The sequence below is a fragment of the Pediculus humanus genome, genomic scaffold (assembly GCF_000006295.1).
Source record: "Pediculus humanus corporis 1103172107855 genomic scaffold, whole genome shotgun sequence".
Taxonomy (NCBI): Eukaryota; Metazoa; Arthropoda; class Insecta; order Psocodea; family Pediculidae; genus Pediculus; species Pediculus humanus.
Genome location: NW_002987435.1, coordinates 500,497 through 526,078, shown reverse-complemented (window position 1 = coordinate 526,078; position 25,582 = coordinate 500,497). Strand labels below are relative to the sequence as shown.

Sequence of the window (25,582 nt, the reverse complement as noted above, 5' to 3'; positions counted from 1 at the left end):
ATCATTAAAAAACTTAATAAAACCAATTAATAAAAAATTAACCTGAACAACTGTACCCCCACCTCCTGGAGGTACAGCTTTAGTAATACTTGAAACTTTGCCTTTTATCCAATCATAAACTACCATGTTCCAATCTGGTTCGCCAGTGATTGCCACTATATAAGTGTCATCATGAGTAAATGATATTGTTTCATATCTGTTGGTATTGGACTCATGGGGAAGATTTAAAACTCTCTTTTTCTTTAAAGTTTGTAAATCAAATATTAATATTTGGCCTTTTTCACTGTTTTGAATAATAGCAGCATATTTTCTGTGATTAAGATTCAACCAAATATATATTTTAATAAATGACTCCTCTGAATGTAATTGATTTTATTAATTAAAATAAAGTTGTAAATCAACATATACTTGTGAACAATAAATATTGACTAGTTTCCAAATTTCTGAATAATTGTAATCAATAAAAAAAAATGTGTAATACTAAAATACAAAAAAAAAAAATTATAATAATGATTAAATTGGTTTTCTACAAATTTATCAAAATGAAACATTTTAAATAAAACAAAATTATTTTAATAAATTTATTAAAATAAAGTGCAATTTCTAAATTTCTAAACAAAAAAAAAACTTTAAAATTTTTTATATTTAAAAAAAAATTTAAATTAAACTAAAATAAAAAATGATTTCCATAGCTCAAACTAAAAAAAAAAAAAAACAATAAAATAAAAAAGTATAAACCTGACACTAAGACAAAAAGTATGTATAAAAGTATTTAAAAAATACAACTTGTATTCACAAGAGCTGTGAAATAATTACATAAAAAAAAGTTTTTTTTTTTTTTTTTTTGACTAAAACTAAATAAAAAAATACTCAATAAAGACAAACAATTTTTTTTTTTGTTAAAAGTGTAAAATTAAAATAACTTTGTATGCGAAAAAAATGTTTAAAAAAATACTCTTACCGACTGTTTGAAAGTACTATCATTTCCAGAAAAAGACTTTTATCGAAGAGTTTTATGTAGCGCTGCCGTTTTTCAATGTAATCTTGCAAAACTATAACTGAACCTGATGGATATAAAACTTGAAAATCTGTTATATAATGAGCACATTGTTTAACTTGATATCTGAGAGGAAACAAAGCTTTTGGTGTAATTTGAGCAAGCGTCATTTTTTCTTTTTCTTTTTTTTTTTGAATTAATATAAATTCTCAATTATAATAAATTCAATAAAATTATCGAAAAAATTATACTTTGTATTTTATACGGTAAATAAAACTTTGTTTCCTTAGTAACGTTAATTAATGATTTATCGACAAAATTACCTGCAATTTTTCAAAGGAAATTTTTGACAACAGGGATATTTACTAGAATTTTACATATTCTCAAGGATTACAAGTGGGCGCTGAAAGATCAACCAACGCATGAATCCATGAAGGGATTTTCAAATATTCTGAGTTTTTGTCAAAAATATATAAGTAAACTGTGCTGCAATCACGGAGTGTTGCACCCCAGCTTCTTTCAACATGACAGAGTACAAACTCGTTGTTGTAGGAGGTTTGTTTCTTTTGCATGTTTTGGCACGCCCCTTATCCAATGTTATTTTATGTCTGTTTCAAAAATTTAAATGTCACTTCAATGTGTATAATATATTTTGTGTATTTTATTTTAAGTCACTAATCTTAATTAAGTCTATTTTTATTTAATTTAATGTATTAATAGGAATGATGTTTTTGCTTTACAAATTGATCTACCAACAAATTATTACTTACATTAACAGATGAGTTAATAAAAATTATGAGTAAAATTAATTTTAATATCTATTATGTATAAATGTGTCATAATTTTATTTCTTACAATTTCTAAATTTAAAATTTCATTTTAAAATATGAATTTTATTATTGTTATTTAAATACTAGAATTTTACTTTCCAAAATTAACTAAAATTTAACATTTACTTAGGGACACAATGTAATTTGGTGTACACAAGAGATTTAAATAAATTATGTATTATAATAAGGGAATAATAGGGAGTTTTTAATTAATGTTATAGTTTTTGCTTTAGATTTAAAATGAATATTTTTGAAATGGAGTCACATTCACATTCTCCAATTTTGCTCATGCAATTAATAAGGTATTACCATAATCTCATGGTGATTCATGAAAAATGAATTGCTTATTATGGCTTTTGATTATAAAAATTCTGGCACTAAATGAAAATATTTTTGATACTTTTGTGGGTTTCAATTCGATTAAAAATTACAAAAAGAATAATGTAATGTTTAAAAGTCCTTTCTTCTTTAAACAAGTGAATTAAAATTAAGTAAAGTTTTTTCTTTTTTTCTCTCTAAATTTAAATTTAAAAAAAATTGTTACGATTAGTAGAAATTAAAGATATTAAAACTTATAAAATCATCATGTGTACACTAAAATTTGTTACAAATAACAGTTTTTTTAAAACAATCTTTACAATCTGAATGTTTATTATTAACATTTGAAATTTTATTTAAATATTAAGATACATTTTAATGTGAATAATTTAATTTTCAGCTGGTGGTGTTGGAAAGAGTGCCTTGACAATACAGCTTATACAAAATCAGTAAGTACATTCTTAATAGCTTATATTTTAAAAATTAATTATGTTGTATTATTTAAAATATAAATGAATAGCAGCGAAATTAATATTAACAAATAATTATTGTATCGTAAAATTTTTATTTTTCTATTTCGATTTTCGATAAATTTTTAATAATGTAAACGTTCTCTCCCTAATTGAAATCTTTCAATAAAAATGTATTATCACATTTTAAATTTTTAAAATTTGTTAACTTTTAAAAGTAATGTATATGTTTGTATACATTTCAAAAATATTTCATTTTTACTTTATGTTATAAACACTAAGCATTTTATTTTCAAGTTTCTTTAAAAAAACAAACAAATTTTTGAAAAAATTTTACGATTAGTTTTCAAACCAAATTTTAATTAAATAAAAAAAAAGTTATTTATTTTTTTTTAACTTTTATGACAGAACTGGTAAGAGTGATATAACTAGAGAGAGCTAAATAATGTAAGATAGGAAAAATAATATAAAAAGCTTTTAGGACTGCCTTTCATTATTTAAATTATTTAATCTTTCATGGAATTTTTATTCATAAACAGTGTATTAGGCATTATTCGAAGGTGCTCGTGAAACTTTTTGTGTAAAAAAACTTTAAATTGTAAAAAATAAAAAGTAATCTATGTAAAATTTAGACAACATCTATTTACTCGAGAATAAAATTTTTTTTTTTTTTTTTTTAATAATTTGAGCTTGATTCATTAAATTTTTAGTATTAAAAATTGTCTAGAAGAATAATTAAAATCATTTAGACAAAATAGATTTAACTACTTTAATTCTCCAGCATGTATTCAAATGATAAATTATAAATTGTGTAATTTTTAACAGATTCTAACAGTAAAAATGACTTATAAAATATTTTAAATTTTTTCCTAGTTTATTTTAAATGTTTGATTAAAAATTTTTTTTAAATTAGATATCGACCTATAATTTAAAATTTAAAATTACAAATAATTGAAATATTGATTGTTATTTTATTAATTTTTTTAAACTGTCATTAATAAATACATTGACAGATAAATAACCGCTTAGTATCTGAATATAATAATAATAATAATAATTTTTTTTTCTCTCTCTCTCTTTCTCTTTACAGTTTTGTGGATGAATATGATCCAACAATTGGTGAGTAATTTTTTTTTTTTTTATAATGTAAATAAATGTTTACATTTTAAATTTTGAATTGTGTTTATTATAATTGAAATGTCTTTTAAATTGAATATTTTAGAGGATTCCTATCGCAAACAAGTGGTTATTGACGGAGAGACATGTCTGTTGGATATATTGGACACGGCAGGTCAAGAAGAGTACAGTGCCATGAGGGATCAATACATGAGAACAGGGGAGGGCTTTCTTTTGGTTTTTGCCGTTAACAATACTAAATCTTTTGAAGATATTAGCATCTATAGGGAACAAATAAAAAGAGTTAAAGATGCAGAAGAAGTGCCTATGGTTTGTGAGTATTACTTTTGTAAACAATTTTTTTTCTCAACAAGTCAGTCATAAAAATGTGGCATAGTCATTTAACGTCAATACAACTCGAATAAATTTCATCAACTCTTTGGAATTTTAATTAATCAATCAATATTTGCAATGTCTTTTTATAGACATAAATGTAGAAATTAAATATTCATTTGTTGTCGTTCATAAAATCAAACCATGATTTCTTTTTTTTTAAAGTAAAATAGATAGTAAATGATAACAAAAAAAAAAAAAAAAAAATTACTTACCGATGATGTAAAGATACATAATTCATTTTGTAATATTATTTCGATTTATTTTCCTCAATTTTTGAATACCTGAAAAGAAGAAAAAAAAGTTAAAATTTTGTTTGTTTTTTTTTTTTTTTTTTTTTCAGAGGTTGGCAATTAGTGTGATTTGCAAAGGTCCCTAAATAAAAACCAGGCACAGGATATGGCAAAGCAATATGGTATTCCCTTCGTTGAAACTTCAGCAAAGACAAGACTTGCAGTTGATGATGCTTTTTATACACTTGTTAGGGAAATACGTAAAGATGTTAGTAGTTATTAATTAATAACTTAATTAATTAATTTTTATCTTTTTATGTATTATTATTATTAAATATTGTTTTTTTTTTTTTAATAATGTTTTCCAGAAGGAACAAAAAGGAAAGGATAAAAGAAAGAAACCTTTACTGCGGATAGGAAATTGTAGAAAATTTTGTTTGATTTTGTAATCAATAAGAACAGAATATAAATGTTATATAAATAAGTGATTTTAAATAAAAAATAAATAAAAAAATAAATAAATAAAAAATAATAATAATAATAATTAAAAAAAAGAAAAAAAAAAAAAAAACTATTCGTTAAAGGGAAACAAACTTTCAAGGATGTGTGTTGCAGTGAAATTTAGAAAGTGATGATGAAATAATAATAATAATATTAATAGTAATTAAAATAATAAATATAATAATAATAATAATAATAATAATAATAATATTAATACTATATAGTAATAATGATAATGATAAAATTAATAATAATAATAATAATAATAATAATAATGTTAATGAAAAAAAATTAATTTTTTCTGGTGTTTTTATTTTTTTTTGAATTATTATTATTATTATTATTATTATTATTGTTATCAATCTACACAAAATAACTTTTCGTAATTCGTGTATTTTATTTTTTAGTGGCGCCAAAATTTAAATTAATAATTTTTTAAAAAAAGAAAAAAAGACTTTGCTTGTCGTTTTAACTGTTTTGTTTTTATTCGAATACCCAAATTAAAAAATTGTTTATAAAAAATTTTCAAAAACAATCGACAAATTATATATTTAAAAAGAAATTTAATTTTGATTAGAAAAAAGAAAAGGTTTTTTTTTTTAATTTATAAAGAATATTATTATTATTATTTAATATATTTTATTCATTAAGTGCTTTTTTTTTTTTTTAAATTGTTAATGAATAATTAATTTTTCAAACATTATTATTATTTAAAAAAAAAGAAAATAATAATTATTATTATTATTATTATTATTATTGGAAAAATCAGCTCAAAAATTTATATCTATCAATCATTTTAATGTTTTAATTGTTTTTTTTATATTATTATATCATTTGTAATTTTTATTATTATTAATAATTAATTCCTTTTAAATTCCGGTTATTATCTATTTTTTTTTTTTAATTAATTGCATTATTATACATTTTAATTTATTGCAAATAATTAATTAATTGTAAAAATATAATTGTGAATTATTCAGTTTTAAATATAATAATAATAATAATAATAATAAAAGGCAGTTTACTAATAATAATAATTAGAAAAAAAGGAATTCAAATTAATAATAAATTATGTTAAATGAATTATGGAATCCATTTGACGTTACACAAATAAAAAAAAATTTTTTATATTTTTTTGGGGAAAAAAACGTTCACACACTACTAATCAAATTAATATATATTTTTATTATTTTATTTTAAATTAATTATTTGCCTTTTTTTTTTTTTTTAAATGTATTTATTATTATTATTATTATTTTAAATAATTATAAATAATTTTTTTTAAAATTTAATTCACATTTTAATGCCTTACTCCATAGCTTTAATAAAATAATAATAATAATAATAATAATAATAAGTGGTATTTTTGATTACTCGGTAATAAAAAATTTAAATACCCCCCTCCCCACCCCTACCCCTCATTTTAGTTGAATAGAATTAATAATAATAATAATTAATTAATTTTTTTTTAATTGGCGCCAAATATATATAAAAAAACATCATATGAAAAAATTATTATTATTATTATAAAAAATGAATTTATTAATTAGTGTTTTTAATTATTATTATTATTATTATTAGCTTTTGATTTGTGTGGGCAAGTGAAATATTAGATAAAAAAAATTTTATTACAAATAAAAAAAAAAAACATATCATCAATAACTTTTTTTTTTTTTTTTTCTGTTTTGGGAATAAATTAATTGTTTTTACTAAATTTTTAAATAATATTCTTTATAAACAAAAAAAAAAAAAAGCGCACAGTATTTTAAAAAAAAAAAACTTTTGTCTGTTTTTTTATTTATTTTTACTATTTTTTTTTTTTTTTTAATGTTAATTTAAAAAAAAAAAATTAGTTTTTTTTTTTTTTTTTAACTCATAATATTTTTATAGTCTGCCTTTTAAAAAATTTCGATATAAAAATCAAAATATATTATTTATGATAAAAAACTGTGTAAAATATAAAATAATTTTTATGTAATATCTGTAACCTGCCTGATAATAATAATAAATAACTCAAATCATTTTTATCAAATTGTTAAAATTAATTATTTGTTATCACACACACACATTTTTTTTTTTTTTTTCTATTTCAAAGTGAATTCCTTTTCTAAATAACACAAAAAAAAAACAAAATATTTTAAAATTTCCTATTAATAAAAGTTCACTGTATGGATGTGTTACTAATTTTTTTTTTCAATTTAAATACACTTCATTAATTATTTTTCTTTATCAAAAAATGTTTTATTTTTATTATATTATTAAATTTTCTTTTATAATAGTAAACCATTCAAAAATAAATAAAAGATTGTGACGCCATTTTGTTTCATTCAAAAATTCATATAAGACAGGATATAATCTATTAATTATTACTTAAAAAATTATTATTTATATTATTATTATTATTATTATTATTATTATAAAAACCCGAAAATTCCGGTGAAAATATTACAACATCATGCACGAATACATTTTTTAAATAAAGTTTATATTAAATAGTATAAAAACTACCTTTTCATTTTTTTTTTGTTGCCCCCTTAAATTAATAATTTTCCTGTTGAAAAAATATTTTTTTTTTTACACGGATATGCAATATTTACTTTTTTTAAACGTTGGAATTCTTTTATGATACATATAAATTAAATAAAAATTTTTTTTTTTGAACCACTTAAGCACTTACAAAATCCATTTAAAATGTCTAATCAAATAATTTTTCACTACAGTTCATCGTGAATTCTTGCCTCGTTGGTTTTAGACATTTTACAAGCAGAAGGAGTGTTGAATTCAAAATGATATTCGCATTTATTTGGCTCGGTTACGGATGTGATTATATTTTCTATTCCGCATTTTAGTTTTACCTAATAATAATAATAATAATAATAATAATAGTGAAAATGGAGGACATTTTTATAACGACAATTTAAATTTTTTTTTTAAAAAATGATTTAAGGATAAGACCACTTACATAAGTTGACCGTTGAGGACCGTTCCAACATGACTGTCCTTTATCGTAAAGCATAATTGAATATTTGTCATGTTCTGGACCCACCCATTTGTTCCATTGTCCCAGTCTTGTTTCTGATCCTCCAGAACGGGGTTGCTGAGATGCCTTAAAAACAAATTTTAAAATGTGTTTATGTTAAAAACTAAATTCAAAATGGTTGGGAAAATATTTACATACCTGATCGAAAGGACATAATTTGTATACATATTCCCTATCAGTATATTCGAAACATTCTCCTTCTAAAGGAGCAAATTCTTCTTCTGCTCCAAAATCTTTGTCTAAATAGTCTTGATATTGTGTCATTTGTCTCTGAATATCTCTAACAGCTCTATCAGCTTCCTCATATTCAGATCTAGCATCATTTGCAGCTAATTACAGACAGATAACAGTCATAGATGAAAATTTTACAATTATTATTATTATCATTGCAGTGAACAAAAACTGAAAATTGTTTTTTTGGTTAAATGAAAATGTACTTACCGTTAACCAATTTTTGAGTGTCCTCATCATATTGTAATTCTGAATTTTCTCCTTTCGATTCATTTTCACCATGTTCTTGTTCTTGTTCTTGCTCTTCTTCTTCCTCTTCCTCTTCTTCATCCTCTTCATCTTGCTCTGGCACAGCAATATCTTCCTAATCACATGAAATAAATAATGTAATTATTATTTTAAAAACTATTTCACTTTTCCCCCTACTAAAGTTTATCAGCATAAAATCTTTTTCGACCATTTAATAATCACTATAACTGATTTTAAAACATGTTAATTAATTGTGATATGAAACTTGTCGTTCAAAATTTAATTAAAAAAAAAAAGAAATACCTCTGGAGTTTGTCTTTCTTTATGATATTCATCAGTAACATCTTCAACAGTTCCAACTCCATCATTTGGTTCTGATACTAATTCAACATTTTGTTCTGAATCGTTGTTTTTTTCCGGAGGTTTAAATAATCCCTTTTCCATCATAAAAAATGGTTTCATTTTTGGCCAAGCTAAAAGTACAAAAAGTACAATTAACATATTTTGTAAATATTAGGGAAAAGTTTAGGGAATAAAATTTTTTTAACCTTGTTTTGATAAACTTTTTAACTTACCAATATTTAAAAAGCTATCCCAACCAACTTCTTCTTGATTATCTAAAAAAAACTTGGCTTCATCATCTGAAACAACTCCATCTCGATTTTGATCAAACGTATGTCGCACTCGAAGCTCGGATATACTTATTCTAAAAATTTAATATAATAATAATAATAATAATAATAATAATAATAATAATAATAATAATAATAATAATAATAACAACTCAATTAATTTTGTAAACTTTCAAATAAAAAATCAAAATTTTTCATTTTAGTCTTTTAAAAAATTTTAATATAATTAAGTTACTAACATTTTATTACCATCAGAATCTAACATAACAAATATGTCCATTGCTTCTTTCTCTGCAAGTTTCCTTTCATTTTCTCTTAAATTATTTTCATCTTCTTCTTTGGCTATTCTATATTTTTCTAATGCATCCTTTTCCAATTCTTCTGCTAAAACTTTTAGCTTTTCTTTTTCAGCCTTAATACTTTCAGCTTCCTAAATTTATCGAAAAGTAAATTGTATAAGTTACATAGTCACAAAAAAATTATGGTTTTTTTAATTTTTAAATAAATGAAAATTTAGTTTAATTAAAATTTGAATAATGTGACTAATCAAAAAAATTGGTCAAAAAATTTAAAAACCTGTTTGTCATTTTCCAATTGTTTTAGTTTTTCTCTTTTATCAAGCTTTAATTGCTTTCCTTTTTTTATGGATTGAATTTTGGCTTCGAAACCCAATTTTGTTATTTCAGCTAATTTTTGCTGTTCTAATCTTTCAGCCTTGCCTAACTCATGGCATGTATTGGAACAGGTTACTTTGCCCACATACTCATCGGATCCATCACAACAATCTAAAAAATGAAAATTTTCAATTCCAAATTGTAACATATTGCTTCAAAAAATACCAATCACTTGAATATTATGTAAATACTTAATTTTGAATATTTTATTTTCAATATAAAAAGACTTTTGCATATGTATTTTGTAATATTATTTCTTTTGTAGAAAAATAAATAAGTTTATTACCAAACATAAAAACCAAACAAATTCTCGAATAGATATTTAAATTTTAGTAAGTTATTCATTAATCAAGTTTAAGCTTTACTAACTTTAATATTATTTAAGAAAAACAATGTTTTCATTTTTTTTTTTTTTTAAATGAATCTAAATTTTGGTGAGTGGAATTAATTCTAAATATATGAAATAAAGTGAAAACTTACCACATATACCATCATTAACAAGGGAAGAAGGAATGTTTAATGGTTTAAATCCAGCATTGGTGCAGTGAAAAAACCCGTTGGGACATGCTGCTGTACCAGGTTCATCACTGCCGTCTGGGCAATCACAAAAATCATCGTTCACTTGCAAAAATGGAATAGTTATTGTTCCATCAAAACAAGTAAAATCTTGATCTGGAATGTACAGTGATGCCTCTAAAAATATAATATTTGTTATTATTCGTAATGACTTGACAACAATCTGAGTTAAATGGATGTACAAAATATCAAAAATATCAAATTTTATTTAAACCTACTAGATATTGATACTCCTCTTGGCCTCCTAATCTCTGATGCTTTATTTGAATAAACTAAACAAGAAAAAAATATAACAAACGAGAAATATATAAATGCAAAATGTGACGTACTAGAAAATGCCGATTTGGCCATAGCCATGATAATAATTTTATTAAAATTACAAGTGCGGAAATTCAACGGTTTTATCGCGTCGATAACCGGGAACTCATAGTCTGAGACGCGTGTTTTACCTCAACAAATTTTTCAAGACTTCACTTGTGTTCTACCAAATGTTTACGAGGAGGAAATCTACTAATTACCGTTTACTAAATAGTAATTTTTTTTTAAACTGAAATATTTAAGATTTCTTTTTAGTTTTCAAACCCTACGCTAGTAAAGTTAAAATTTAAAAAAAAAAAAAAAAAAAAAAAATTTAGTTTATTTAAAAAAACAGAAATTATAAAAATACATAAAATAATGATAAAGGTACAGGATATAAAATTACATAAATGAAACAAAATATAAGATTTGAAATTATACACAGATTTTAAAGGAAATAATTTATTTAAAAATAAAAAAAACATTTAAAATATAATTTTAATTTTTAATGCTAGCTAAATGGTAATTGCACCACAAAAAGTATTATTATTATTATAAATGTAATAACTGTACATATAAAGTTTGTAATAATAATTTTTGAGTTGCTAAAATATAATTTTTTTTTTTTTTGTATAGGAATTATAATCCACCAATAAAAAACATGGCGATTATTAAGTTGGTAACAAAAAATAACTGTGGTTCTCAGCTGATGGAAAGGGGGAAGGAGGTCAAGTTATCGTCCTAGAGAAATAGTTTTAATTAAATATTCATCTAGTTTTGTTTTTTTTGTTAAAAAGTGTAATTCATGGAATATAGTTTTTGTTTTACTACAATTTAATAAATATTTTAAAATGGGTTCTAAAATTGAGTACGTTGAATCTTCTCATGTTTATGTGACTAATTATGTAAGAAATTTTAAAGCTGTAGGTGTGTTATGGGGAATCTTTACAATATGTTACGCTATTATTATTATTGTGTCTTTTGTAACACCCGAATGGATTGGTGATACATCGACTTCTGAAAATCCCGGACGATTTGGTTTATGGACTAGATGTTTTTATCGGGGAAGCAGTGAATTAAATGGTATAGGTGTTGAGGAATGTGTAGGTCAACTGGATGACTTTGGGTCAATTGTTACCGTTGGTTTTAAGGCGGCTACTATTTTAGTTGCTATATCCGTTGTCGTTGCGTTGCTTACAATTTGTGCTATGATATTGCTTTTCTTTTTCCCTTCAACTAAGGTATTTTTAATTTGTGGCTGGATGCAACTAATGTCAGGTGAGTTTGCTTATGTCAATCATTTATTTAAGTTATAGCATCTATTTGTGGGAAATTCCCTATATTGTTAATGTCATGTGAAGTTACTTTTATTACATCAAAACTCATGTATTTGTTTTATAAAAAAAAAAAAAAAAAAAAACTTTTTTTATCCCTTTATCTCATGTCGGGTACTTTCATTGTTTGTTAATTTTTGTTTTGTTAAAAACGACATTTATGTAAATGATTATTAATTATTATTTCTAATGAAAAATTTAAATTTAAAAAAATTTTACAAGAATGTTTACTTGAATGTATTCCACAATTTTAATGTGTTCTCTTTTATTTTTCATATTAGATAAAAAATAAATGGTAATTATTCGTTATTTATAACCGAACAAAGTATAAATTCTTTTTCGTAAATTAATGAAGAAAAATTATACGTTTACTAATTTAAAAACTGAAAAAAATATTAATAAAATGAAAAATTATTTTCATTATTTCTAACTATTTATCACATAGACTAAATTCCCTTAAAATGTTTAAAACTTTTGTTTATTATTATGTTTATTACAAACAAGCTTTGATATTATATTTTAATATATCAAAAGCTTTTGTGGCTCGTAATTTGTATCACATTCAAGTAAATTTTGTATTACATAAACATATTTTCAAATATATATTTTAAATTTTTAGAATGAATAATTTAAAGAAAAAAAAAAAATTATAATTACTTACTTACCGGTTGTAGCTGCATTTTTAACTCTTGGAGTTTTGATTTATCCCACCGGATGGAATTCATCTGAAGTTCGTCAAATATGTGGTCCCAACGCATCCAGTTATGAATTGGGTGAATGTGGAATTCGTTGGTCTTATTTATTAGCTGGAATTGGATGTTTTGATGCTTTAATTTTGGCCACTCTAGCTTTCATCCTTGCAACAAAACATGTCAAACTTCAACCTGAACAAGGACATTTACAAAATGGTCAAATGTATAAAGGTAAATTTTTTCATTTTAAATTTTATTTTAGTTATTATTATTATTATTAGTATTTATTATGTATATATATCAACATTAAAAACCTTTCAATTCAATTGAAAAAATTAAGTAATTAGTTATCAGTAATAAAATTTAATAAAAACAAGTTTTCCAGTGCATTTACTCAAATGTAATTTTATCAAATATAACTTTCTAATCCTTGCATAATTTCAATTTGAGTAATTTTGTGTGTAATTAATTTATAAATTTAACGATGATAATTAAAAGAAATTTGCATTCAATTACAATCATTTCCTCTCTATTTTGAAATTAATAATTATTATTAAATAATAATATCACGTGATATGATAATTTAATTTATTTTTTTTTTTTTTTTCATTTCAATAAATTTATTAATAATAATAATAATAGTATTAATAATTAAAATTTATTTCAAATTGCAGAGGATTTAAATGGACCTTATCTTTGCGATGGACAATCCTTGGCAGGATCCAGAAAATCCCTCAATATTCATCCTGTTCTTATGATGCCCCAACCGGGTGATATGGATCATTATTCAGAATTTTCCAACAGGACAACGGGAAGAACAAAATCATCAGCTTACAGAAGCGGTTACCCATCGAGTATACAAAATTTTCAGTTATAAAATAATTTGATATCGTAAACTCAGTTAACTGTACTATTATTTACTTTTGTAATTTAATTTCAAACATTGATAAACAATGTTTTTTTTTTTTCTACCTAAGATTTTACAGTCATCATGTGCATTTAAAAAAAAAAAAAAAAAAAAGTTTTCAGTATTATTACATTCTTAATAAAAGTAAAATGAATCGTCCAAAAAAAAAAAAAAAAAAAATCTTAATTATATATATATAAAACATTATAAATAAATAAATTGTACAGAAAATTATTGTTAAAATTTTTTAATTTTTAACTTTATATATAGGAAAAATATTTTATATATATTTGAATATTTTTTATATACTCTATTAAAATTAATAATTATTTGTATAACTTGAACATTTTTTATAATAAAAAATTATTTTAATTAAACTTTTTTTTACAATGAATTAAATATTTATATTAATTTTTTATATTATTGTTATTTTTTTACGTTAATTATTTACAATTAAATTTTTAAAAAAATTAAACATTAATAATAATAATTGTGAAAGGGCGGGCGGGGCGGGGGGGGGAAACGTAAAATAATTTACATTAATTACACTTAACAAAAAAATAATAATTTTTAAGATTTCCTTTCTTTTTAATTAATTTTTAAATACTTCAATTATAAGTTAAAATAAGGAAATGATTAAAATTATTATTATTATCAGAAGAAGAAAAGTAAGAAAACAGTATTAAATTTTAAAAAACTTTTTTACTTAAACTAGAAAGATTTTTGTGTAGTAGATTTCATTACAATTATGATTTAATTTAAGAAAAATAATATAAATAACAAATTTAATAATTATTTTGTTTTTATATTTACCTAATTTAAAAAATTTAAGTCCTGTAGTTCACTTATAATTAACGGTTTTCTTTTCTTTTTTTTTTTTTAACCGACCGAAAATTAAGTACGAATTTAACTGATTTTTCTAGAACCACTTTGTTTATTCTCAGTGGTACAAGATGCATTAATTATTATATGACGTGAACCCAGTCAGCAATTTTATTGAGCCAAATATTAAAGATTTAGAAAAGCAGAAGAAAAAAAAAATTGTAAATCTTGTTGTTGCCACGACTATGAATTCGTTCAGGAATCATTCGTGACGTCACGGATTAAAATTAAACGTTACAAATCAAAATAATAATAATAATAAACCTTAAATAAAGAAATAACCTGTATATATTTATTGTGCAAATTTTTTTTTTTTTTAAATTTTCAATTTAGAAAATAATAATAAAATAATTATTAACGATTTTTACTTTTCTTAATTAGAAAATTTTTATAAAATAGTATAAAATTTGAGGGGGGGGGGGTGGAATGAATTCATATGAGAGAAATTTTATACCATTTTTATTTAAATTGTTTTCTTATTAAACGACTTTCAAAAAAAAAAATTTTTTTTTATAACTGATTTTTTTTTATTATTAATTTAAAACATTAATAAACTTTTTAAAATTTGAAATATTATTATTATTATTATTATTATTATTATATGCAGTCTTTTTTTTTTATTGATATAACTGACCGATATTATTACGAATAACTTTCATCACACACATTTATTAATCCCAAACTATTAATAAATTTTTTTTTTTTTTCAAAATTAACTTAGTTAGCTATGATAGATAGATATTAAAAAAAAAAAAAAAAGTTTATTTAAGATTATTTTAACAAAGAATGAATTTTATTTATTAATTAATTTATTAATTTATTTAATGATTAACGGTTAATTTATTTGTGTATTTAATAACGTTCATTAATTCATTACAACCTTTCAACATTCTGAACCGTATTTTTTTTCAAAAAACATAATAATAATATTTTACAAAAAAAATTTTTTTTTAAAATTTATATCGCTTTTATTATTATTATTATTTTGTTTAAAAGCTCATCCTATAATTTGGTTAGGCAGTTCAATAAAATTATTATTATTTAAGCTTAATTGATACGTAGGTAAAAAATATGTAAGCCTTAAAAAAAGCTTTTTAGAAAACCTGTCGCTCCAACCTGTTTGTTTTGTTTTAATATATATTTATATCCAAATGAAAGACATAGAAAAATAAAGAAAAATTTAAAAGTTTAAACAATAAAAATTATTTTTTTTTTTTTTTTTATAAAAAACATGAAAAAGTGAAGTATTATTATTATTATTACAATATTCACCTCTTGGCTATGTTGTTGCGATTTAATTGTGGCTTGAGCATTTTTCAAAGCCCTGAAATATAATTAAAAAAAAAAATTTTTAGCATTTTAAACCAACAAACAAACAAAAAAAAAAAAATCAATAATAATTACGTTTGAAGATTTTGAATTTGTTTTTCTTTAGCATTTTGCTCTTCTTGACTCATTTGTATAACTTTTAATAAACGATCAATTTCTTCTTGAGCTCTTTTTGAATTTTGTTTAGCTTCTTCCAATTCTTTTTGCATATTTTCCAAATCCGCTGAAAAATTACCATAATTTTCCTGGGGGAAAAAAAAGTCATTATAAATTTCATAGGATGAAAAATTGATTATTATTATTATTATTGAATACAAACTTTTTTCATTTGACTTTCCCAATATTCTTGTTTCTTTTTAAATTCAATTTCCATATTTTTAATAATGGCATCTTTTTCTTGTATTTGTTTTTCTCTATTTTTAATTGCTTTTTTAAAATCTTCAACTTGATTTCTAACTTGGTCTAATTGTTGTTTTGTTTCATTTAATTGATATGAAAGTGATGCCATTTCTGCATTTTTTTCTTTCTCATTCGACGCTTGAACTTTTTTATTTGTTTCAACAAGTTCAACCTAAAAAAAAAAAAAAAAAATTTTTTTAAATTAATTTTATTTGTTGAGTACTTTTTTTTTCTCTCTCACAAAATTCATATAAATGGTTTCAAAATGTTTTGAAAAAGTTATTATTAATTAAATGTCGAAGCTCATGTTATGTTTTTCCGAATAAACTAACCTGTTTTTTTTCTAATTCTTGAACAAGCATTTCCAATTGTGATTGATATCTTTCTCTTTCAACAGATGAATTTTTTATTTCCGCTTTAGCCATTTCTAATTCCTTTCGTAATTTAATCAATTCCTGATTGGCATTAACATCTTGATTCCACTGCTGTTTTTGAGCCTGTTGTAATTGTTGTATTTGTTGCTGCTGTTGCTGCTGCTGTTGTGATAATTGTTTTTCCAATGCTTGCACCTTTTTCTGCATGTCAAACGCTAATTTTTCCGCATTGTTTGCTCTCGTTTGCTCCGTTTCCACAACTCTTCTCCACTGTTCTAATTCTAAATCTGCTCTTGCATTGCTCTCTTGTAGATTTTTCTCCAGCGTGAGAGTTTTCTGTTTTTCTTTCTCGATTTCCATTTGGTGAAGTTGAATTTTTTGTTGTAGTTTTGCAATTTCTCTTTCTTTTGCTTCGATCATTTCTTTTCCACTTCTCTCAGCGTTACTTTGAGCAAATCGTCTTTGCTCTTCTCTCAATTTTTTAACTTCTTCTTTTTCTCTTTGCAATTCGACTTCGGATTGTTGAAGCTCTTGTTGGAAGTTCATGAGCATGCTTTGCGATTTTTCTAGTTGAACGATGAGTTGATCTCGTTCCATTTGTAACTGTTGTATTTCGGTGTCCATCTTTTCCAATTGTTGGTCCAATTTGTCGGACTGTTTTTTGGCCGATGCTAATTTATCACGTTCGTGAATTGCTTGAGCTAATTCTTGTTGTAATTTGTCTCTTTCCTGAAGAGTGGCAAACAATTCTTTTTGCATTTTTCTTAAATCATCTTGTCCTCTGCCACTATCTTCGTAAAGTCTAACCTTTTCTTGTAGCTGATCCAGCATTCTAGTAGCCTGCTGCAGCTCGAGTTTAATAACATCCTTCTCTTCTTCTGCGAGTTTTTTTTCGTACAAAATTTTTTCAATTTTTTCATGCATTTTGCACAATTCCGCATTCTTTTTCTCTAATTCTAAATTGTTGGCTTCGTTTCCATTTTGATATTTAGATTTGTTGGCTAAAAGTTTTTCTAATTCTTTATTAAGGCGGCTCACTTCATTTTCTAATTTTTCTTTAGCTTTATTAGTTTTTATAATTTCGCTGTTACATTTTTCTATTTTATTTTTATACAATTCCAACTCAACTTTTATTTCTTCGTTTTCTTCCTTTAATTTTTGATATTCGGATAAATTCTTTTCTAACGAAGTAGATTCGACTCTTAATTTTGAGTTTTCTTGTTCCAAAATTTCAATTTTCACTTGAAGTTTTTCGTATCTGTCTTTCAACTTGTCGTTTTCAATGAGTAGCCGGTCCATTTCTCCATATTGTCTTTCTTGTCCTCCAGAAAGTTTGACTATTTCTCCGTGACTTAGATCAAGTTGTAACTGAACTTCGTGTAATCGTTCTTCAAGTTTTTCATTAGTCAAAAGAAGTTTTTGGTATTCTTGTTGAGATAATTCAAGTTTTTCCTGAAGTTTTTTGTTTTCCTGATAAAGACGCCCGGCTTCAGTCGAGCTTTTTTCTTGTTCGTATTGATATTTTCCTCTGGTCGATTCTAATTTTTCTAATTCGTTTTTAAGTCTCAGTACTTCTTGCTCTAATTTTCTATTTTTTTCATTTTCTAACAACGACTTTTCTAATTTTTCCTTTAATCTATCGATTTCTATCTTTTGCCTTTCGTAATTTTCTTTTATTTCTTGATATTTGTTCATTCTCAGTGCATATCTTTCCGATTCTTCTTTTAGACCTTCCGCATCGGTTTTGTACCTTTCCAGTTCAGTTTGAGCTTTTCTAAGCTCTAATTGAGCTTTATCGTGTTTATCGTACATTTTTTCCAATTCAATTTGTAGCCTCGCCAATTCTTCCTGGCATTTTTCATTATTTGCTTGTGCTTTGCCACTTTGTGAATGTGCTCTTCCCAGTTCAAAAATTAATCTTTCATTTTCTCCTTGTAATTTTTCTTTTTCATTTTGAATCCTCCTCATTTCTATTTGTGTTTTTTCGTATCGTTCTCTAACCATATCTAAATCAACATGCATTTTATCTATATTTTCTTTATATTTTTCTTCGTTTTCTTTTGTTCTAGAAAGTTGCAAACTTGTTCGATCGCATAATTCTTGTAACCTTTGAACTTCGTCAAGAACTTTACGATGTTCTTCTCTAGCTTTTGCAGCTAATAATTGAGATTTTTCAGCTTCTAATTCTAATCTATCCTTTTCTGATTCTTCTGCTTCCAGTTTGGTTTGCATTTTATATATATCTCCTTGCAATCTGCAAAAGTAAATTAATTTTTTGACCTTTATCATGAACCTTTTGATTTTTTTTTCTTTTTTTTTTTTAATAAATTTTTTTTCAAATCACCTGTCAATTTTTTCAAGAAGCCTTTCATTTTCTTTAATAACTGTTTCTTTATCTTCGATAGCTCTCTCTAAAGTACTTTGCTGTTTTTCCAATCTATCTTTTAATATTCCAATTTCCGTAATAGCATCTTCTTTTTCAATTTGAAGCCTTTGTTGCAAACTTTGAGCCTTTTCCCATTTTTCTCTAAGTGATTCCAATTCCCTTTGAAGATTTTCTTTTTCTCTTTGGTTTTTCGCTCCTTGACTTTGTTGGAATTCAACTCTTTCTTGTAGTTTTTCAACCTGTTCTTGGAATCCATCTCTTTCTTTTTGCAATCTAACCATTAATATCTACAACATTTTACCTTTCTCCAGTTATGTTCCTTTTAAAAATAAATTTTGGTCGTTTAATTTTTAAAAATGACAATTTTAAATTAATACTGAAAAGTTAATTTTATGTAGTTTTACTTTTTCATATTTTTATTTTTAAACATTTTATAACATTAAACCTTTTAAAGGAAAAAAAAATTTTTATTTTATTTAGGTAGCGCCTGCCTTAATAAAAAATAAACATAATTAATAGACAATTAACATGGTGTGTCCTTTCTAGAAATTCTTGTAAATTTTTAATTTTTACCAAAACAACACAGAATATTTATTTTTTAGTTTACACCCTGTTAAAACGAATGATTAATTTTTTACATATACATAAATATAAATACATTAATTATTGTTATAAAAATATAACATTTATCACGTACCTGAGTTTTTTCAAATTTGTCTCTGGCTCTTTCAAGTTCTATTTGTACGTTTTCCCGCTCTTTTTGTAGTCTTGTTGCTTGGCCAAGAGCTTTATCGAGTTGCGATTGAGTATTATCGAAATCGTAAAGTTGTTTTTCTTTTTCCACTTGTAACTAATTGAAAAAGTTTTTTTTTAATATTATATGACTTATATATACTCTATGACTTTGAATTTCATGTTTACTTACTCTTCTGACTTCACTAGAGGTTTTATCTAATTTTTCTTGAAGTTTGTCAATTTCCGTTTGGGCTTTATCCAATGCATTTTGAAGTTTTTCTTGTTGCGATTGAGATTTTAATAAAGTGCCCTGAGTTCTTTCTAACTCTTCTTTTAACTTTTCTAAATCAGCACAAGCTTTATCTCTTTCAGAATGAAGGCGTGTTATTGTACCTTGAGATCGATCGTATTCCTCTCGAAGACTCTCTCGCTCGGCTTGAGCATTTTCCAAACGAGCTTTTAATCTGTAGACTTCACCCTGTGACTTTTCTAATTTCTCTTGGAGAGTAGCCGTTTCCGAATATGCTCTTTCGTTATCTGCTTGCACGACCCTCAATTCCGCTTGAGCTCTCCTTAACTCTGCGGCCATTTTTTCTGCTTTTTCTTGAACTCTATCTAATTCTTGAGAGGTTGACAAAGTGCTTCTTCCAAAAGTGGTTTGCGATCTTTCTAAATCGTGTTTTAACCTTTCATTTTCAAGTTCTAGTCGAGCTAATTTTTGTTTTGCAGCTTCCCAATCGGCACCACTTTTCCCAACTTCGCTCGTCGCTTTATCCAATTCGGCTTTTGATTTACCCAATTCGGATTGAGAACTTTCTAACTTGGCTTCTAATCTATCTTTTTCAGCTTGCGCTCTTTCCAATCTCGCTCCAAGTTTTTCTACTTCATTTTCCAACGCGTGAAGTTTCATTTTATACTCGGCTATTTCTCGTTCGTGAAGTTCCCTTTCCTCCTGTTTTTCCTGCTCAGCTCTATCTCTTTGCTCGCGCAATTGATTCATTTGCTTCTCTTTGTCCCCAATAGCTTCTTCCAGACTAGTTAACGCTCCTTCGGAAGAACAATGACTTGCTTGCATGGCATTCAATCTTGCTCTTGCCATATCCACTTGATTGTCTTTTTCTTTCAGCAAGTCTTCAAGGTTTTCTATCTGAAATTTTAGTAATTTTTCCATTTATTTTTAAGAACAAAAATAACATTAATTTTTTTTTTTTTTTTTTTTGCAAGCATTTCTTTAAATTTATTTTTAAACTTTTTTAAGAAATTTCATCTTGAAGAATAAAATCATCTAAACTAAAAATAGGTTAATGGAAAGTTCCAACAATAAAGTTACCTTAATTTATTTATTGATTTTACAATTTATTTAAAGTTTTCTATATATATTTAAAGAATAAAATCTAATAATATTATCATTTTATTTTTTTTTTTTATTCTTTAAAATTAAGTATTCCAAAAAAATAATTTTTTTTTTTTTTAAATGAAATTTTATTACTTTACTATTTTTTATCGAAAAAAAAAAAAAATATATTAGTCCAGCTTTTTTCGAAGAGAAAAACAAATAAATAAATAATCGATAAATTGATAATTTGTAATTAATAATGTAAATGCGAGTAAATGTTATAAAGTTTTATTAATGGTAATAATATAATAAAATTTTTTACCTTTCTTTGAAGGACGTTAATTTTTCTATCTTTTATATCCATGTGATCACGCAATTCGTTTAATTCTGTATTTAATCTGTTTTTTTCAGCAATTGCTTGTGTTGCAGTTAATGTTTTTTTTTCAATTGCACGATTTTTTTCTTCCAAACGATTTCGTAGTTCTTCTACCTGTTGAAAAACCAAAATACAAATTTTTAAAAAAAAAAATTAAATTATTTTTAATTTTATGGTGTTTAAATAAAAAAAAAAAAATTTAACTTACATCGGCTTGCATCATGTTATAATGTTCTTCTTTGGCGCAAAGGCTTTCCTTTAAAACTGCGATATGTCTTTGATAATCCTGGTGTTGTTCTTCTAATGTTTTCATTTTTGCACTCATTGCCAATATTTCTTGGTCTCGTCTTTGTATTTCGGCTCGAAATTCGTCAAGCTCAAGTAAAAATTAACAAAATAAAAAAATCAAGGATTGAAAATAAAAAAAAAAAATTATTAATATAATATTTTTTTTTTTTTTTACTTCCGAATAATACATAATAAAAAAAAAAAATAAATAAATGTGCACCTGTTTTTGAGCCATTGATTGCATTTGTTGAAACATTAATCTTTCTTCTTCCTTCCCTGAAACAATTAATTATAAATTTATTAATTAATTATGTACGAAAAAAATAATAATTAAATAAACGTCAGTCGAGTTAGTTCGGGGGAAGGGGGATCGGTGGTTGGGGTAAAAAAATTTTTTAATTTTCACTTCACAATTAATTAAATCAAAAAAAAAAAAAAACGGTACAAAACACACAATTTTTAATATTTAAAATAAAAAACACATTAAATAAATTTTTTTTTCATATTTAAAATTTTTATTTTAACCTTTACTAAAACAAAAAAAAAAAAAAAAAGAAGGGAAAGGAGATGGGGTAAAAGGGGGTAAAAGGGTCATAAAAATGAACAAAGGTCTTAATTCAATTTTTTTTTTTTCTTTCTAATGTCCAATATTTATGTTACTCAACATAAAAAATATTTTTAATTATCACAATATTTTACAATAAAGATTCCCGCACTTTATTTATTTATTTATTTATTTATTTTATATATAAACCGACCCTAAAATATTATTAGTTTGATCAGAAAATATAAAAAAAAAAAAGTTAAATAAATGTACAATAATCGTTATTGATAATATTTTTTATTTTTGTTTTTTTTTTTTTTTTTTTTTTTTTTTTAGTCTACGTTAATTTACATTAAAATTAAATATTATATAAATTATTATATTATAATTTTATTGATTTATAATTAATATAAAATATCGATAAACTTCCAGTTTGCGTTTATTAACGACTTACCTATACCTTTAGTTTGAAGCATTTCCAGAAGTTTTTTTATGCTTTCATCTCGAGCTTGAAGGGTTTGCTTTTGAGTTTCCAATCTTAATTCAAGTTCCTGTAAAAGAAAATAATAATAATAATAATAATAGATGCAACAAAATAATCTCGTTTGGGGTAGAAGAAGAGGAGGCGAAAAGAGTGGAAAATATTTTCACGATTCTTTCACGAAATGGTTTCAACGGAGAAATTGAAATATTTCCAGGGCATAATTTAAAGGCAGGTTGACTTCTGGAATTTTTGGAAAACTTCCTTTTAAATTAAATGAGTATTCAAGTAAATTTTTTGAACAATTTAATAAACTTTCAAAACACAATTTCTATCTTTTAATAATAATCATTAAAAAAATGTTTAAAAAATAAACTTGAAGTAATAAAAAAAAAAAAATCTTTTGTAAATTAATAATTTAAGAAAGACAATCTTGTGTATAACAAGATCCCGAGGGAAAAGAAAAGAAAAAAAATTTTTTTTTTAATGCTTAAAATTTTAAATAAGGGCAAATCCATTGTAAATTTCCATTCATTTGAAATTTTTATTAAAAATTAACTTAAACAAATTTTTTCTCTATTAAATAATAATAATAATAACGATTGAAACTGATTAAAACAAAAAAAAATTTTTTATTTTCATTAAAACAGGAGCTTTTGATAAAAGTTTTTAAAATAATAGTTTTTTATTATTATTAAGGTTTAAATAATAAAATAAAGTTTTTAAATAAAAAAAAAAAAAAAAAAGAAAGAACAAAAGTAAAAAAAAATCGAAAGTTCTCAAAAATTTTTCTTTTTTAAGAGCTTTTACTATTTTCTTTATTGTTCTTTTACAAAAAAAAAACTTTTTATTGATTTTGAAAAAAAATAATTATTATTTGAATAAAACGTACGCGTTATTATAATATGACGTCATTATTAATAATTTAAATTGACTTACTCTTATTGTTTCTCTTAATATTGAAACTTCTCTTGTAAGATGTTCGTTTTCTGAAAAAAGGGCGTCCATTTGTGCTTGCATTTCAATATTTGGATTTCTCATTCTTAATCTTAATTCTTCTTCCAACTGTCGAACCAGCATCGCTTGTTTCTGTAATTATTATATTAGAATAACACATTTAAATATATGAAATTATATTAATTAAAATGTTATTCGGTTATTTGACTCACTTGATTTTCAGAATTAAGAAGTTTTAGCTGATCATTTATCAAACTATATTTAGCGCTTTCTTCTTTTCTGAGTGCTCGCTCTTTTTTAAGCTCAGGACTCCAAAAAGTTTTAATACTGTGCATGCTGGAGCCTAATTTTTGATTTGTGAGTTCGAGTTCTTTTTTTAAATTAGATAACTCTCTTTGCAAATCACTATTTTGATATTGTAATTCACCGATAAAACTACCCCCGTCACGAGATGATACGTGGTGAGGATTGGGAGATTGACGAGAACGTCCTATGTAAAAATCATCTTCCAAATACGTTCCCCTGTCCCTGAGTGCTCCACGTTCCAACGAACGATCTCGGGGTTCTTTTATCGGGATAAACTCCCGATCGTGAGACACATCTCCCAATCCTCCACGATCCAAGGATTGATATCTGACCGACATGGATTGTCCCACCGGAGCACGAGTCGCACTCCTCGAACGGTGGTGACTCCCACCAATCGATCTTCCTCTTTCTTCCATCATTATCGGACTTCCTAAATCTTCTTCCCGGTAATAAGATGAATTTATATAATGACCGTAACCATGTTCGGGAGAATTGTTTCCCGATCGTGATGGTTTGCTTTTTCTTCCAATTGGACTTCCTCTGCTGGGATAATTTCTAGATGGCGATCTGTCGACGGTGGGAAGCTCGCCGAGACGCCTAGAACTTCTAGGAGAACGATTACCACCACCACCTCCGGAACTCAAGTTAGATGGACCATACGAATCTCTAGACATTTTAAAATATTCGCTTTCTTCTTTTTATCGTAAAAACCATTCACAACAACCTTACTAAAATCATCATCATCATCACATTTTAGTTCATTTAGAAACATTTTTTCCAGTGGTCTCTTGAGAAGACAAATCAACAATATCCCTTTCAGGCATATCCAATTATATTCTATCGAACATATATCTAATATTATCATTCGAATAAAATTTTTTTTTGCTAAAAAGTATTGATATTTTTCTCTTTACCAATTATCATGGCTGCCTAGTTTTTCGTGGTTAACAGTTCTTCCCAAATTTTCTTCAGTGATAAAATTCAAAATCATATTGATATGAAAATTATTTATTTATTTATTTATTTGTGTTTTCAATTACGATCCCTTTCTAAAATATATAAAAATAAAACCTCGTGAGAAATAAATATATATCTATATATATATGTAAAAAATATAAATTAATGTTTTTATTAAAAATTTAACTTACCCCCGGTAACGATGGAAAATAGGGAACTGATCTGTCATACACGTCATTGCGCAAACTCAAATCGTTCACAAAACGCTCGATTTTCTTTAACGGCTCTCAAAATTTTTATATCTGAAATACAAAAAAAAAAAAAAAAATATGAGACACAATATTACTTATTTAAAAAATTTAATTAACTTTTTTTTTTTTCTCTCTTTTTAAAGCTATATTTTAAAACGTTTAAATATTTCAAAACACAAGTTGAGAAAATTATTTTCCTGGTAGAAATATGGGGGCGGGTAGGGGGAGAGGGTTAAAAAAAAAAAATTGAAATTATTAATTATTATTATTTTTTTTTCTTATTTGATTTCGAATGATTTTTGTTTTAAGACAGAAATTTAACTAATATATTTTTTTATAAATTAATAAAAATAAAAGTGTTATTAAAAATAATTAATGTAAATTTTGGGGGGGGGGTTCAATTGTGAACGTTACCAAACGCGTCATATGTGAATCAATGAATGTGTTCCCGCCCCTTTTGATTGGAATGTTTTGATTTCAATTCATTTATT

The 25,582-nt window shown here is 24.4% G+C and overlaps 6 protein-coding genes across 6 annotated transcripts in view; 2 read left to right on the top strand and 4 right to left on the bottom strand.

The window, feature by feature from the left end:
* The window catches only part of Phum_PHUM380980 (uncharacterized protein), a gene marked incomplete at both ends in the record, with an annotated part of 5,399 nt that extends 4,232 nt beyond the window's left edge, over window positions 1-1,167 (bottom strand). Inside the window, 2 exons of the mRNA XM_002428405.1 lie at window positions 24-310; window positions 962-1,167. Coding sequence (XP_002428450.1) covers window positions 24-310; window positions 962-1,167 — 493 coding nt within the window. The remainder of the gene's footprint in view (window positions 1-23; window positions 311-961) is intronic.
* A 354-nt stretch (window positions 1,168-1,521) lies between these two features.
* Window positions 1,522-4,806, top strand: Phum_PHUM380970 (ras, putative; the record flags this gene model as incomplete). Its single annotated transcript, XM_002428404.1, has 7 exons — window positions 1,522-1,552; window positions 2,546-2,594; window positions 3,706-3,734; window positions 3,838-4,069; window positions 4,110-4,119; window positions 4,482-4,625; window positions 4,726-4,806. The coding sequence occupies 7 exons, from the start codon at window positions 1,522-1,524 to the stop codon at window positions 4,804-4,806; spliced, it is 576 nt and encodes a 191-aa protein (XP_002428449.1).
* Window positions 4,807-7,572: 2,766 nt separating this feature from the next.
* On the bottom strand, window positions 7,573-10,617 carry Phum_PHUM380960 (glucosidase 2 subunit beta precursor, putative; the record flags this gene model as incomplete). Its single annotated transcript, XM_002428403.1, has 10 exons — window positions 7,573-7,713; window positions 7,821-7,964; window positions 8,037-8,227; window positions 8,340-8,493; window positions 8,682-8,851; window positions 8,954-9,084; window positions 9,250-9,440; window positions 9,587-9,795; window positions 10,165-10,377; window positions 10,479-10,617. The coding sequence occupies 10 exons, from the start codon at window positions 10,615-10,617 to the stop codon at window positions 7,573-7,575; spliced, it is 1,683 nt and encodes a 560-aa protein (XP_002428448.1).
* A 601-nt stretch (window positions 10,618-11,218) lies between these two features.
* Window positions 11,219-13,584, top strand: Phum_PHUM380950 (uncharacterized protein; the record flags this gene model as incomplete). The annotated part of the gene is made up of 4 exons (XM_002428402.1): window positions 11,219-11,236; window positions 11,355-11,835; window positions 12,566-12,814; window positions 13,258-13,584. The coding sequence occupies 4 exons, from the start codon at window positions 11,219-11,221 to the stop codon at window positions 13,458-13,460; spliced, it is 951 nt and encodes a 316-aa protein (XP_002428447.1). The 3' UTR covers window positions 13,461-13,584.
* Window positions 13,585-15,772: 2,188 nt separating this feature from the next.
* Phum_PHUM380940 (trichohyalin, putative) lies at window positions 15,773-21,851 on the bottom strand (the record flags this gene model as incomplete). Its single annotated transcript, XM_002428401.1, has 9 exons — window positions 15,773-15,946; window positions 16,021-16,227; window positions 16,433-18,728; window positions 18,819-19,147; window positions 19,558-19,710; window positions 19,786-20,742; window positions 21,269-21,421; window positions 21,516-21,683; window positions 21,816-21,851. The coding sequence occupies 9 exons, from the start codon at window positions 21,849-21,851 to the stop codon at window positions 15,773-15,775; spliced, it is 4,473 nt and encodes a 1,490-aa protein (XP_002428446.1).
* Window positions 21,852-22,543: 692 nt separating this feature from the next.
* Window positions 22,544-24,557, bottom strand: Phum_PHUM380930 (uncharacterized protein; the record flags this gene model as incomplete). The annotated part of the gene is made up of 3 exons (XM_002428400.1): window positions 22,544-22,690; window positions 23,560-23,709; window positions 23,790-24,557. The coding sequence occupies 3 exons, from the start codon at window positions 24,555-24,557 to the stop codon at window positions 22,544-22,546; spliced, it is 1,065 nt and encodes a 354-aa protein (XP_002428445.1).
* Window positions 24,558-25,582: the final 1,025 nt, after the last annotated feature.